The sequence below is a fragment of the Phaethon aethereus genome (assembly GCF_964289735.1).
Source record: "Phaethon aethereus genome assembly, chromosome: 1".
NCBI lineage: Eukaryota > Metazoa > Chordata > Aves > Phaethontiformes > Phaethontidae > Phaethon > Phaethon aethereus.
The window spans coordinates 117,461,334-117,478,303 of NC_138575.1; the positions used below are offsets into that span (position 1 = coordinate 117,461,334).

At 34.4% G+C, this 16,970-nt stretch overlaps 1 protein-coding gene across 1 annotated transcript in view; it reads right to left on the reverse strand.

The window, feature by feature from the left end:
* The window catches only part of SYNJ1 (synaptojanin 1), a gene marked incomplete at both ends in the record, with an annotated part of 62,073 nt that overhangs the window by 29,175 nt on the left and 15,928 nt on the right, over window positions 1-16,970 (reverse strand). The window contains 8 exons of the mRNA XM_082013982.1: window positions 312-396; window positions 537-728; window positions 6,793-6,958; window positions 10,039-10,191; window positions 13,005-13,086; window positions 14,227-14,396; window positions 15,676-15,772; window positions 16,284-16,345. Coding sequence (XP_081870108.1) covers window positions 312-396; window positions 537-728; window positions 6,793-6,958; window positions 10,039-10,191; window positions 13,005-13,086; window positions 14,227-14,396; window positions 15,676-15,772; window positions 16,284-16,345 — 1,007 coding nt within the window. The remainder of the gene's footprint in view (window positions 1-311; window positions 397-536; window positions 729-6,792; window positions 6,959-10,038; window positions 10,192-13,004; window positions 13,087-14,226; window positions 14,397-15,675; window positions 15,773-16,283; window positions 16,346-16,970) is intronic.

Below are 16,970 nucleotides of genomic sequence, written 5' to 3' on the forward strand. Positions count from 1 at the left end.
AAGTGTTAAATGAAGGAAAAAGTTGAGGGGCTGCTGAAGGTGCAATCCAAAATATGGCCAAGTGCTGACTGTTCAGATCCTTGAGATTACATTATGCATGATCTAAGTGATCACAGTCTTGCTAGGGAAAGCTGAGATGAAGTCTGCAATCCTGGCACGGAAAGTAGCAGAAAGAACTGGAATACAGTAAAAAATTAATCCAGACTAATCCCAACCATTACAAAACGGGAGAAAAAAAATTTTTAAATAACATTTTACTCAAAAAATGTGATTATCAACTAAACTAGCACTGTATAGATTGTATCACCTACCTGGCATTTACAATGTTTCCTGCGTTTAACTCCACCATTTCTTCAAATCCAATGGCAAATATGTCTACAGGCTTGCTTTTGCGATCTGCATTCAAATATTAAAAATGCTATTTTTCATTTATAATTAGCTTAAGAACCAAGACCCCATATATCTATTTTACTGTTTATGATCCAATTATGAAACTCAGAGTTTCCAATAAAAAATTGACATAATACAAATCCTACCTTGGAATTCATGAATACCAGCTAACTTTGGTGCATCTAGAAGCCAGTCAGTGAGGGTCTGATTTCTAAAGGCAATACTTCGAAACTGCTTCCCCCCGTTGACGTTCCACGTCCCGACGCAGACTCTAATTTTTTTCGGTTTTGCATACTTATAAAAGTTTTCACACATACTCTTTAGCACTTTTACAGATGCTGCAAAAACATTTGAGAAGACATTATTTTTATATAGAATGTTTCTTCAGAAAACTTGGCAATGAGATCTTCCCCTTTAAAAAATGGCAACAAATCCATGCACAGACATATAGAAAGTTAAACTGTGAAAGCAAGATGAATGCAGCTTTTCACAAGGGAGAGTACCTCTGCAGACATATTGCTTGTCTGAGTAGGATACTGACTGAACAAAAAACAATAGTGATTTGTTCAAAGTAATATATATAAATAGTATATAAAAGAAACATAATTTCTATGTTTTATAAATAGCTGTCATTCTTTCAGACTATCTATGTAAACCATTATTTTTATACACTCCAACACAGATATCTACAGATTACATTTATGAAATTCAATCTCCATTACCAAAACAACTTACAGATATGTCATTTTCTAGAAGTGCAAAAATGACTGATGTACTACATTTACTAAAATAGATAAGGTACATTATTTTATCACATTAGAGTATGTCTATTTAAGCCACAAATCTGAATTTTTTTTTTAGGTCAGTTGAATTCCTAAAATTCTTCTTTATTGACGAAAGTAGGCAAGGATTCAAAGCAATTAAACTAATTTCTTTGTCACGCCAGTCTTTCTGTGCCTTGTTTCTATCTGCCAGATGGGAGAGAGAGTAATAACCCATCTGTAAAGGGCATTGTGAGAAACAAAACAAACAAAAAAGATTATTCAATGGTCAAACATTAGAGTAACAGAGATTTTTAAAAGTCCCTTCATAGATCAGCTGCATAATGTACTCATACAGATATATTTCCTACTGCAAATGAACAGATCTGAATATTTTTTGAAATTATGCTCCTTTTTTTTTCTTTAATAACGTGGAATAAAAACTGTGTCAGGTGTAAACAATATTGTTTGCATTGTACTTTACCTAAGTGATACTAATTTATCTATTTTGGATATTCTCATGGTTATAAGACTCTGTGAGAATCATATAAACAATAATAGATGGAATTCTTCCCTTTGCTGTGTGCTGTCTTGCAAAATGGTCAGTTACTGGGCACAATATTTTCATTCAAATCTCCAAAACAGGATGATTAGTGAGCTGCTGTTGTCTTTTTAGTTATTCTTTTTAAGTTTACCACCTTTAAATTTGCTACAGGATCTTGGCTAGCCAACTAAAACAAAAATCAGGGATTCTCTAGCCTTCATGGTTTTGAAACAAACTGGAAACAATAGAAGAAAACAATACATTGTGTGTGTTGTTTGTGAACTCTTTCATTGTTCAACAAATCATATATCCATATGTGGACTAATCACATATAAAAGACAATGAACTGACTGGTGTCTCCTTGGGGTACTACAAGCAGATCATGCTGGGATCATGCTTTCCTTATCATAGTCCAGGTAAATGAAGTCAAAAAAATGGGAAGGGGCCAACAAAATACTTGACACCTTCAGGTGAGAGCCAAATACTGAGTCTACTTCTGAATGTATCTACACACTAGGTAACAGTCAAGTCGAAGTCCACCAAATGCCAGAAAAGCCTCCGAGGGTCAAGGACAGAAGTTACCCAAGCACCTGACCACTGAAACCAGTCCAAAAAATGTTGAAGACATGATACATGCAAGTACCCAAATCATCCAAAGGATTAGCTGAACCAAAGGAACCCAAAATAGCATCACAGGCAAGCTTTGAAGATCTGCACTATTAGCCTTCGTAGTACTCTAAGCAAGATTAAAAGCAGAGTTTGGACTTTTATTCTCTCCACTTCACTTCCTTCTTTTTCTTTTACAAATTTAGCAATCTTCAGCTTAATTTTAAAAAGTTATTCCAAATAATTCATATTTGCTGCCAAGCAGCTTTTAAGAAAAGCTGCAAAATTGAATTATTGCCTATTTAACTCCTGACATTGTTATGAACATCTAATGTGAAAAATCCTACCAGGATGGAATCTAACTTTAGAAGTAAACTGACAACATGAAATTCATACCTTTAAACTAGCAAGATTTCTATATTATAGAATGATTATAGAATGACTCTTTTTCTAAATTAGAATAAATAAGAAAAAAAAAAAAATTTCATCTGTTTTCCAAAATACTGAGCCAACCATTTTTCAGAGCTCCTGAGCCTCCTGCATACATTATTTTCCTACACATTTCTAGCTATTTGTCTTTTCAACAAAATTGTGTGTCACTCCACAATGTTAAAAATCCAATCAATTACATTTTTTCTTATTTTGCAACAAAAATACTTTAACTGCTGTTCATATGAGGAAGGCAGACATTTGGAAATCAGTTCTAGAAAGGGTATATTAATTTAAAATTCTTGGGGGATAGTCTGTGCAACTGAACTTGATTGAACTATTTTACTACAACATCCAAATACTGTATATACATTTCAGTATATTCAATTTGTATCCAGATGAAACCCACAGTGAAATGTTACATCAGGAAGCTAAAAATTTGTTGACATGTGTGACTCTTCATGAGTTATAAGCTAGGCTGATATAGTCAGCTGATATAGATGGTAACACCACAAATGACAATGTCACTATTTATTCCAATAAACAGTTTTTAACATTGACAAAATGCCAGTGAATCAGTTAATTTCAGGTGCATATTAACTGTGACTCAAATTTCACTAAGTACTCAGTAAGAGTTAAACAGCTGCAGTAAAACACTAATAGAAAAAGCAAAGCTGAGATGAATGTAAAAGGAAAAAACATTTAAAGCTCAAAAATACAGATTACGGTCGAAGTAGTTTTCCAAGTAAAAAAAAAAAAGCTTTAAACAATTCAGATGCATCTGAACAACAATCTAGCCAACAGCAAATCCTCATGCTTTCTTCCAAGGATCCTCCCCTGTCAATCTTCAGTACCTGGGGCTAGTGGCTACTACCCCAGCACACAGGTTCAGGGGATACTGTGCACAACTTCACTATTCTCTTAAAATGGAAGACTTGTCTGAACAACTGTTAAGAGCTTCCTTGTTTCGTTCCCTCCTCCTCTCCCTTCATCTTCCCAGGTATTCAGAATGTACTTTTTTCCTCCCACACAGAAACTAAGCATCTCATCTGGTTTCACTGAACCTGCTTCCAAGAGGTAGCACAATGAACCTTATTAACGCAATAGCTCAAAAACGGCTGTTTAAATTTTTCTCAACACACAGTAAAATCTGAGCATACGAGCATCAGGAATATTTTATTTTAAAGAATAGTTTCTGGGAACAAGGAGATAATGAAGTGTTGCACATCTGACAAGTACTCACAGCTCTCCCTTAAAAATATGGAATATGTATATATCACATCTCCCCACAGGGAGCAACTTCAAGTAAACAGCTTAAGTTACAACAAAAAGGTGAATTCCCACTAAGAATTAGAAAATTTTGAACACAAAGTTCAAAGGCATTATGTTGCTTATGTTACTAACATATAATGATAATAACTAAGAGTTTTCAAAAGCTTCTTAAATTGAAGAGATCTTCATGTCGTTTTCCTCTATTTGGCTCATCCCTACGCATTCTTATTATTACATATCCCTTCTTCATGTTCACAGTATTGCTGAACCTCTGAAGCTAACCTCTCATACTTTAAGCCCAACATCACAGACATTGGTCAAGATATTACTGCAATGTCTCAAAGTAGAAGATTTGGAATTAACGATAAAGTTCCCTCTTCAGGCTTTCTCTTCACCTAGAGTTTTACCTAAACAGACACTCTAATACTTCCATTTTGTGTCACGTGCACAGGTAACCGTATCTCAGTGGTTTTGACTGTACTTTTGCGCCACAAAACACAAGTGTCAGCATGTTATTTCAGATCATTCCAGTACAACATTAGCCTTTGCTGGGAGGTATTACAAAATCAGTCTGTCTCATACAAGAACAAGCAGGCAGAGCCTTCTAAGGGCAAATAGGATGAAGTTGCAAATTGTACTGAAGAGTTTTACTTCTTACCCTAAACAAAACATGTAGACAAAACAAAAACACAGAAGCTCCCAAACAAGATGAAAAAAAGCAAACTTCTCTACAGCTAGAATAAAGCATTTGCAAAAATAAAACCCAAAGAATTGGTTGCCTCTTTTCACAACCCACACCCAGGCACAACTGCAACATTTTTCACTCCTTATATTTTCACTTTTCTTGGATTAAAGAGCTTTTCTTGGATTAAGAGATTTTGGGGCACAGGAATGTCAGATCCAAACACTACTAGGAAAATATGAGCCCACAACCAAACATTATGCAAATAGGCACAAGAAAAAAGCCAGAGAAGAACAAGAGCTGCTCAGATATTTACAGCTTAATTGACTATACTATACCTGATTGTAATGATTGCTCTGAAACTACGGATGCAGTAAGAAGGAAACAAGAAAAAAATTAGTCAAATAAGTAATTGGTTTTTAAAATTTTCCAGCAGTATGTGACAGAACATGTTGTAATATACAATTTGTTACACATAACCATTTGCATCAGTTAAAGCACATCTTTTATGCTGCCAAATCTAGAAAGTTCCACAACAGTATTGACAAATTCTCTTTTCTTCCTTTATTAAAAATGGATTTATGTATGATGAAGTATCTCTCTAGTTAAATCACCATCTAGCAGACAATGCAAAGACATTATGTTCAGTGAAGAGGGATTAATATTCCTCAGCGACAGGAGCTGCAAATATTGAAAGGACAGTTTGCATTCACAGAGAAAGTGATAAGAAACGAAAATGACTTTCAACTAATTTTGAGGTGAGGCCAATTTAGCAGGTTTCAGATACAGGAAAAGTTACAATAGCACGAAACCTTGTGGTAAAGAAATGAGAGGAAAACAGTCTTTCAGGTTCCACATCAGGAATATATAAATACCCAAAAGATGAAGATTACAACTGGGCAAGATTTTTTTTTTTTCTTGTGTCACAGATTTGCACTGAAGCTTTGACACATTCTTCTCATTCTAGGTTGAGAAGTGTCCAGGAGAAATGGGTGGGAAAAAAAAAAAACCCAAGGAAAATTAAGAATGTTATTAATCCCTAAAAACAACAATAACCCACCATTTAGGACACTCTTATCTGGGATTTTGGAAAGAAGACTCAAATTTAAGATTCCTTCTTTGCCCAAGAATTAGCTCCTTTATTTTTTATATCCCAGGAGAGTACTCTTAACACAGCCCTACACCTGGCCCACTTAATATTTCCCTGCCCATCAGACCTGCAGAAGGATGGGACATATGACTGTAGTCCTGGGGAGCTTGTAGGCTACACCTCTGTTTGGGGATGCAGGATGCTGTGGTTCAGCTCCCTGTTCTGATTAGGTGAACCAGCTGCCCATAACCAGAACACCCAAGCCCCACATGGCTACTCTGCCTAAGCACAGCTTCCTACTGAAATCCCTCTGAGTTTGATGTAGAATTCTACGCACTGCCTGATGAGTTTCTGTGGCACACACGTTCCTGGGAAAGACTTCTCACAAAAAAACATTTTGTGATGAAAAATTATTCATCAGGAATTTTCTGATAGCTCCTGCTATCATAAATTTTCTTCTATTACCAAAGCCCCTTTTGTTTCTCAGTACCTTAAAAACCAAAATGAAGATAAAAACCAGCATTCTTAAGCTTGAGAAAAGAATAAATGCTTTCTATCTAGTTTAAAATCATGGTGAGAATTTCTTCACTGACATGACAGATCAAATTAAGGAAGTTATTTAGCAAACAACAAAAAACTCTAATATTTTAATAAATCAGGATTTTTTTCCCCCCAAATTCAGCATGTAATTACCATGGTTAACACTTGCTATAAATGGATTTGAAGAACTGAACAGAACATATCTAACATGCATCTACAGTAAAGTTCTGACAAATATGCTCCACAAATATTTACTTATTATACCACCAGACATCAACAAAATATAAACAGTAAAGAAATTACTGCAGCATGTTAGTTTGGTAATATTAGTAAAGCAGAAGTAACTTTCATCTTTTAATAAGCCAACAGAACATAAAATAGCATTTATACTTTCCAATATTGCTTTGAAAACAGACTCCATACAGCTTTCTTACACCAAATAGTTATCAGACAGATTAAAATCCTGAAAGACACATACCGCGTAAACTGCTGGTGGTTAAGAGAGCCCGTGCTTTATCTGCTAAATCACTATTTAGGGTATTTCCCAATAACAAAACATCAATGGCCTCCTGCTTGGAGCTATCAAAAAAGTTATTTTGAATCGTTCTGGTCACAGAACGAGCACCATCCTTCAGCTTTCCAGCCTGTTAGGGAGGAACACGTATAAAATATTTTATGTTGGACACTGCTCACAATAACATTGGCAAATTCAGTAACATATTTGTAAACTGCATTAATGATTTTAAAGTCTAAGGCAATTTCCTTCTTTAAATGTTAAATGTTAAATGAAGTCTTCTGAGCCTCCTGTACTGTGTGTGCTTCCCCCCCCCCCCAAATGCTAAACAACACAGTAATAACTTCAAGGCATATCTAACCACCAGATTATTCCACTTTAAATTATTAAACAAAATACTACAGGGAGGGGAATAATATTTTTTTTCCTTAAGCTGTTAGTCTTCAAAAATTAAACTGATATAGTGCCATGTTTAGACCATGATACAGGATTTTGGGCTTTTCCCCAAATAGTGAGAGATGAGCAAGCACTTGAGTCCAAATGTCATGATACATGAATATGTATGTATATGCACATATGAGCATATTAGTTCAGAATTCACATTCTGAAATATCCATGTTAAAAACAGAGATAGTTTCAACTTACTAAGACCCCTTAACTTTTTAAAATAACATGCAAATCTCATGCAGTATCCCAGAAGGAACACAAACACTAATCTATAGCTACATACATACGAAGACACTGTCGTTGCACACACTGCACACAAGTGGCACGACTGAACAGTGCTCTAAAAGAACGGTGTCCAACCTCCTGAGCTAAACAAGAATCTCCAAGAGATGTACTGCTACTACAGCTACTCCCTGTAGGGTCAGACACCTAAGAGGACAACGTAACCAACATGTCATGCAGTCTCATACTCGATTCAAAAACCAGCAGTGTTAATCTGCGTACACAGCACTGACAATGACTGGCACAAAGACATTTTCTTGATTACATGGTTTGCTGTGTCTTATGCATGTAAGTGTATTTTGCCTGTGAGGTGCATGTAAACACATGCTGTTGCATGTATATGAAATATAGACCTTAATCCATCAGGGATGCTGCATATTATATTATTACAAAAAATACCCCAAGTTTACAGCTTTCATTGTTCATAATGCATAAGAAATAAAGCTTAAGAAAACTAAAAAACTAACCCATCATTTAGTTCTATGAATTGTACTAGACAACAAGAAAGAAACTACTCTTTTGCCAAAGATAAGCAGTAGTAAATTGGCACCATGATTTTTGGAAGACAATGTGGATGAGGTGTTGGGGAGCATACTATTGCAGTAGGATTTTAATAGGATGCTGCTTCCTTTCTGTCAGACAACGTATAACTTATGACATGATCCAAAAAACACACTCACCATTCACATATCAGGCAATTAATTGAAAGGAACCCAGAGAAAGCAAAAGAAAGAGTAGGTAAGGAGTTAGATGTAACAAGTATTATAATACTTTAAAAAGGACTGTTTTTCAGTATAGAAATGTAACACATTTAAGGTTAAAATATTTTTTTTTCCTATCCTAAATTTCCATATTTTTACTTCTCAGTACTCTTGGACTTTGAAGAATCAAACTGACGAGCATGACATGGAAGAATTTCAACCATCAGACTTTTAATTTGAGAAATGAGAATACAGCTAACAACTTCAAAACTACATTTTAAAATATATTATCAGAGTACTCAAGATGCTGAGTAGTGAGCCGGTCAGCTTTCACTGAAACAGTGGCAAATATTGTATGGCTTTGCAAGTATTAAAGCTCCTCTTCAAATAGATGGACTTCTGTCAGGGACTCTGTGTTTGATTTATGAGATGTGGTACTCATTAACAGTTGTACCAGGGCAGGGATCCTGTGTTATTACAAAGACAGCAGAGTAAATGTACTCTGTGCTTTAAACATTAAAAATGGAAGTGTAAATACAGTAAATGCATTTTACAAAGTAAAAAATTTAAGTAGCCAAATGAAAGTCAGAGAACTATGAACTTAGGAAAAGAAACAAGTAAGGTTGAATGAGAAAGTCAGGAGAAGGGGAGAGACTCCATAAAATACTTACTGTAGTTTTCCTGATGGTCTGGGTGACATTTTTGTAAGAAAATAAAACTAAGCATCTCTAACCAAATTCCACTCTATACTAAAATACAAGCAATTCCCAAATGAAAAAGTCTTGTATGCACCAATTAAGGGTAGAATAAGCAACAAGTCTATTTTACTTATTTTCTTTTTATGTAGCTTACTGCGATGCCTTGTGTAGAGAAGGACCCTGATATGGTTTGAATGAACAAGTGATGGAAAAACAGAACAATCGACTATGAGTACATAATATGCAATGAGCAGCAGCTCATTCTTGAATAAAAAGAATGGTATGAAAAGAAATTCTTGAAGCAACTAAGGGCAAAAATTGCTATGGTTCAACATTTGTTTTTCTTGACAGGTATCACCTGATAAGAGAGAATTATGGAAACAGAAAAAGCAAAATTGTTAGAAGAAAAATAAAAGACAGCATTAGAAAATCTGAACAACTCAGGCATCAACAAACAAGCTGAAGACAAACAGAGCATTACATTGTCATGTAGTATAGAATTGTTATCACAACATTATAAAGCAAGGTAGAAACAGAATTTGGGTTTTTTTCAGTAATTGCAAATCTAAAAATAAATAGCTGGAGGAACATGCAAACAAAAAACATCGAGCTGCAACCTGTTTAATTTTAACACTGTTAATAAACACTAGAAGCACAATCAACATCATCCAGTGAAACACGTTTTAAAAGAAAGGAGATATAGTGAATGAAACTGAAACAGCAGGAGGCATAGACACAGAGAGAAAAATGAAAATATTCAAATCAGCACTAATTTTTTTGAATATACATTTTTCTGAACTATGATCAAAAGAAATAAAAGTTTTGAGCCTCATCCTTTCCTACAGAATGGTATTATCTGGGAGGCATAGGGATGGCTGAGAAAGGATGCACTGAAACAAGATTTGATTATCAACATAACCAACCTTTTTATGTTAAATTTTTTTGTTTGGTTGTTGGGTTTTTTTAGGATTACAATAAAAGCACATTTAAAAAAATAAAATCTCATAGTTGTTATATTAATGACAGAATTTTTTAAAATCCGTACTGGATACTGCTAAAGTTTTAAATAAAATGTACTTTACCTTAGCTTTTCCTTCAAGGGCTCCAGTTCCAGCATAAATTTTACTGACAGAATCACCATTCACAGACCACATGGATCGGAAAACTTCCTGAAAGCGAGTAACCAACTGAGGCTTCTCAGCTAATCCTAATACCTCCAGTTGTTTTGTTAGCATCTGTAGGAGTTGAAGACAACATTGGCAAAAGAAAAATTTTTAAATGTATTTAGTAAAAGGTACATATTTTTTCAGCATATAGGCACCAAAAAAAATAATCTTTGGTTTTTATGTATCATGCTGAACAAATTGACACCATGTCATGTTTGAAAGGCTGCATTGTACATGTAACATTAGCACCAGCATTTCATTTTCTTTTACAGATAGGTAGTAATATAGGAAAAGAATTCTGTAGCTGATTTGTAAATATTTTTATCTAAAAATTCACTAGTTACACGGTAAGCTATTTTTGTTTCTCAAATCTTTCTACTTATATAAATGAGAATTAGAGCAATTCATGCTCTTCCCAAGTGCAAAACCAAACACACTGACCTCTATTATCAAGTGCAGCAGCAACAGAACTTTGTGATCAGTGACATCGCAATGGTTTCTGTCATTCACTCTGTTTTCATGCATAACACACTGCAATCTTTACTCTTACAATCAATATACCTGAATTAATTTTCTATGATGCACAGTCTACATTAAATGCATTTAAATTGTGTATATATAATATATAAAAATGTATTATTTTACATTTAAATACATCGCTTAAATGTAGCATTATGCTCATGGATGTAGAATGGGACATTGTACCTTGTTTGCAATCCTGGTTTATGGAATCATGATTATGTAAAAAAAGTCAAGTAGGTTTCTAGTGTTTGTGGCTACCAACATAATACTGAAAATAAATATGAAAAATTAAAACTAAATAAAACCAATTATTTTCAAGAGCTTTTAAAAACCTTTACAACCTTGAGATGTCCAACAGCAAGGAGGAGGCGTCTAAAATGATGACCAGAAAATGACATAAAGGCAAAATTCTGAAGATTGGGCAGGAATTAACAAAAGCTACAAAAGGAAACTTACAGGCAAAATTAAGTAGAAATAAACAAGAAAAGAAGCTTCAGAAATTGGGTGCTTCATCTTGTAATTTTAGGTGGTCATCCAGAGCTCAGTAGTTGTTATATGGAGTATCATGTTAAAAAAAGTAAGAATTTAAATCTCTCATTTAAACAGAATTTTAAAATTAAGTAAGTAGCTCATGAGGATTTACCATCTTCCTTATTAATTAGTTTTATACTTTTAGCTCTCATATTTTAGCTGAAATTATAATTTAGTTCTCACCAAGGGAAAATTTGGCACACCTGGTCTTAAAAAAAAGAGACAATATTTAATCCAGTTCTTAAAAGGGTAAGAGAGGAAAAAATAGAACTGCAAAGCTAAGTTTGCTATATAAGTACTATATGCATTAAGAGTGTATAAAGATTTGTTCTTATGCCATAGAAAACTACTGTATTATCAGTAAAACACAAGAGGAGATGTTTCTCGTGGCTCATCTAAGATAATCTAATTGCTTACTTCAAGCTTGCCTTTCTATCTACAGTGAACCGTTAAAGTCCAGCAAATAGATATAAGACCAGGAAAGACTTTAAGGTAATCATTTGTCTCTCCCATGGCAAAATCACTACACGATCAACAGATATACAAACTACATAATGCAATAAAATGCTGTGAGATTTTCAAATCATGCCACTACTCTTTTCAACACACAGTGAACTAAAGAAAGAATAAGAATTATTTTTCTTAATTCTAGTAATTAAAAAGTATGACCCCTATGGTACAGAGCAGTATGGTACCCCCCTACATGCAGAACTGAAACAGTAGAGATAAAAGGCATTAGATCTCTCAAACTGTGTTGTATCTGCTACAGTATGTACTGATGTTGAATGTTAAAAGAAAAATTTCCATGGTATTTGCATGAATGTAAACAGTTCAGTATTCTGTTTGACTAAAACACCAATGAACTGACAACAGCATTTACTTGGTAAACATAGCAGCAAAGCACTACATATTCCAGAATCAGAAATGTTTGTTCTGTGGAACAAACTGCAAATGGATTTTGCAGTTCCCACAGAAATTCCTCCTATAGATGCTAAGACAAGAGCATTTTAATTAAATAAAATTCAGAAAAAAAAAGAGAATAATCCTTTTACTTAGCTTGATGTTACAGTACCCATAATTTTTCATTTTTAAACATCCTAAGGATTTTATCTTTAGGAGTCAAACTTAGTTTATTAAGGTGAGCGGAGCTGTCAGAAGTTTTTCAGAGCTACTCTTTCAGCCCACACAGTACTATTTTACTCTATCAATTCCTATCAGGTTCATGTGTTCAAGCCCTACTGTCTAAGCCTGCAGGCTAGAACCTTTGTTTCAATAGCAAGCCAATATGCTAAAGTACAACCCTGCAGAAGGACTGAATCCCACAGTTAATTTCCAACTACTCAAACTGAGTGTGGCCAAGGTCTCAACCATGATATCGTCCCATGAAGAATTCACAGCACAGTGCTGTGAAAATAAGAACACACAGCACTGGCAGATGCTAAGAACAGTAATCCTATATGCTGAAGAACTTCATCTAATAGAGTAACTGTGAATGCAAGTGTTTCTGTGAAGGACTACAACACTACTACCTCTTCTAGAACTGCAAGCCTGAACCTTAGCAGACATAAGAAACTGACACTTAAAAAAGAATAAACATTTTTCATAATGCTGCATGACTACTGTTTAATCACAACTACTACACAACTACTGCTTCTGTAACTACTAAGATCTGGTTGCCCCAGAACAAGAAAAGTACCATGCTACAAATCAAACTGCCATCTAGGAAACATTTTAATTCATCTTTCATAGGGAAGGTAATGCTACTTTTGGAGCCTAATTGCTACAGAAGCATCAGGATCGGTTGTGTATCTGGACACTGTTTTTCCTACCTCTAAGCCAAAGAAAGCCTGCACGCTGTTTGTTCTATCCAGACAGTCCAAGCAGTTTGTTCTGACAGTACCGCTTTGAGATCTGTGCCAGGGACAACGAGAGACAGAGGGAGAAAACAACTGAAATAACTCATTTAACACACATATCATCAACAAAGACAGGGACATCAAGATCTGCACCAGAACAGTAAATCAGGGTATTGTCAGTGCAATGTTACTGCCATCGCAAGAATGTTTATAAATGCATCAGCAATAGAGGGTTAGCTCCAATAACAGCAGTGTTCACTATAGAAAGCTCATTTATTTTTGGCAAATAACATGTGTCCTTCTTCAGTTTTTCTCAATTCTCCTGGCTTGCTTGGTTAAAGTGTTATACAGGATTAAGTTTTCTTTTCAAACAATGCAACCAACAGATTTCCCAAGAATCTCAGAGGGAAATAATAACTCTTAGTTAAAACAAAAAGGAAAAAAATATATTAGGACACTTCTTGGATTTGTTTAACTAAACTAAAATCTACAAGAATTTGAGATAAAACTAAAGCCAATTTCAACTCCTCATTACTTTCTCTTTCCTCCCCAAATAAAAATGAAAAATAATCCTCTCCCCCTTAGCTCAACAGTGCCCTCAAGCACCCTGAACTGCTCCCCTTTCTTTGAGAGAAGCCCCTTGACTCATGCTATAAAGTTCTCAGAATGATCACATTAGGCAACATCCATGTTCTTCTTGCCTGACTACCGGTACAAAATTCTGATGGCTCTCCCAATAATACACACTTATTCCTGGATTTCGTCATCCCCACCACACACTTTGTCCAATTAAGTCAGTAAGGTTTCATCACATTTACTTGGAGATCTAACCATAAATTGTAGAAAATTTTGAAGAACTTTCTCCAAGATTATTTTTTTAAATTACTATCTCTACATTTTATTTGAAATACAAAGCAACTTGCTATCTGTGTTAGGAAAAAAAATTACATTCTCCAAAGGAGATGGTCCATGAACCATATTTTCCATTAAGATTTTTAGAGCATATTCAGAATGAGACAAAATTTCACTAGAGTAAAATAAATGACTCATTTCAGTTGTTGATCATGGTCTTGGATACAATAATATCACAATAGCAGAAGTCACTTTTTTTTCTCTTATCTTGTTGCTAAGGGGTAAAAAGCATCCCGGAACAATAATTTAATTTGAAGAAATTACAGAAGTTATACACACAAACCTTTTAACTTCCTTTCCATCAAAATAAAAAAATCCACACTCTAAGAATTTCTGGACTTGAGGTTTAAGCACACTGTGTAGTTTTTCTGCCTTTCCACCTTTAACCATTTGATGATAGTCAAAGTTCACCATTTTGATATCAGCTGAATGTTCAGATGCTTTCAAATGGTTCTGACATTGTAAAAAGAGAAGAAAAAAGTATAAATATACCAATACCTGAACATATAGTAGTATAAGCTAAATAAGACTCTACAAACACTTGTTAAGCTGTAGCTATCTTGTTTATTACATGTTTTCTCTTAGGTAAAATGAAACCATTGTTATCACTATTGTTCAACAAATCACTCAGAACTGATTAATATTTTGTCTGTGTTTTTTCTTTTTCTTGTCACAATCAAAGTCAGTTTTTTCCTTACTATACCACGGGTCACCAAGACAGTCTACAGCCCCTTCTACTGTTAAAATGTTTCAATTTGTAAAGAGCTGTTTCAGTGCAAACCCTTTTCACTAACAGTCACCATTTTAGACATACCTGCCAGCAACAGGGACTGAGTAAACACTCCATAAACTACTACTGAAAAAAACAGATAAATTATTTAGGTTGCTGTGGAGGGTGGCTTAAGCAAAACTTTCCCTAATATTTCCTGAAAAATCTTGAAGTGTTCACATAATCTTTGTTGGCAAAGCTATGACTTGCACTGGGAATTAATATGCATCTGGGAGCATGAATGTCTTCTACCAGGATAGCTGGATATAGAAGAGAGACTACTGAATGGCCTAAGATAATCAACCATTATCATACAAAGGGAAAAGGGAAATAACAGATGGCTATTGACATGTTCTCTGGCTTCAGCCAGAACTTTTCAAATTGCCAGTATTTATGGACTACAATGTGATAGTTATTTTTAACCTAATTAGTGGGAATTCATTAAAATGGCTACTTATAGTTAACATCTTCTGAACAAAGATTCCTACTTAATCATGAAGCGGCTTTTATGTTTAAACTGATAAATGAACTTGTGATTTTTAAAAAATATTAAGGAATATAACCAGGAATTCCAAGGGAAATATTTTTAAAAGAAACATCACAGTATTAAATACCACAAAGTATCATTTATTTATTCACCAATTTTATAGTGGAAAAAAAAATTAAATATGCCACTAATAAGCATGAAATATGAAAATAACTGAAATTCCCTCAACATTGCCTATGTTGCTGTTATAATTTTTCAGTAAAGTTACCAATCTGAACATAATCAAACACTAATTGTGTATCACTTCACATTATGTATCTTAAGCACTGCTTTTATGATAAGTACAATTTTAACCACAAGTGGTGGTTGCTCCAGAGCATAGCATAGCTGTTTCATTTTTCGAAGACTATATAAAAGCTTCATCCCAAACACGCAAATTCCAAGGACATGCACAGTGAGAGAACTGTCATACTCACCTGAAAAGCTTTGCTGAGCATGTGCTCCCCTTCTTTTGCCCCAAGTAAATTTACAATAATTTGTTTGCCATATAAATTTTTAAGAGTTTGGAAATGCCTGTTAACAGAAGAAAAATTCCACACTCATCTTCTGGCATGCAGAAAATTAACATGTACACCTGCAACACACACTAAGGTGCTGCAGAAATTTAATGCATAGTCTAATAACTGCTGCAAGCCTTTTATTATGTCATGTCCAAACAAATCAATATAACACAATAATAGCATACCACCATTGACTGCTATTTAATTAGGATAATAGCACCAATTTAACAACATACATTTAGTTAAAACCTAAGGCTGTGAAGCTCAAGTGTCATGGCAGGAATAAAATCAAAATATAAATTTTACTTTTATGCAGCAGCTGACATACATAGATTATTCAATGTAAAAATGCTGTAATTTTTGTTTTCAAATTAACAAACTATTTCACTATTTTAGATTTTCTTCAAACTTTTCAACCAAGCACTTAAAGGCACAAGCAATCCTGTAGAAGCTTGAAAAAGCTGCCCAGGCAGTTCACTGCTTTGCATAGACAAAGCCTCCCATTTGGAATAACATTCTTTCACCTGTCAAAAGCTGGTGCATTCGCCTCAAAACCCCTTGACATTCTGACACGATGGGATCCCACCTATGACAGGAAGATTACATTAAATTATTTGTCTTTACATATTTGATTAATCATTCTTCAAAGACCTCTTTTGATCCTAAATATAGCCTAAAAATTCATTTCACTTTCTAAATGAAATCTCCTAAATTTATTCTGCTTGCTATGGTGTGCATTCTTTTTATAGGCTTTTCTGAAATTCCTCTTCTTTTTTTCTAAAAAAACACTTTTTTATTTAATATACTTAGTCACATCACCTAATTACTTCTTGTTTTGAGTAAAAGGCACGTAAATGTTTCAGCAGTTCTATGTCAAAATGCTTATGTGTTTAGTTTGAAGAACCTAGAGTCACTGTGAGGCATGAACTATTTTTAATCTTCCTTGTAAAAACTGTACCACAGTAGTGGCTGCTGATACAATCCCTCTTTAAAGAAAAGTGTGTGTGATGAAATTATATTACAGTAACTCTTGACTCATACTGACTTCTTGAAAAGACTTATCCTCAAAAATAATTCAGGATAAAACAGTCTCTTTAGGTCCCCTTAGCTAACCTATTTTAAAATAGCAATTTAAATTAAAACAGAAGAACTCAGAACTTCAAACAGAAATCATCTAAAAAGCAATGGACATTCAAATCTTGTGCAAAACA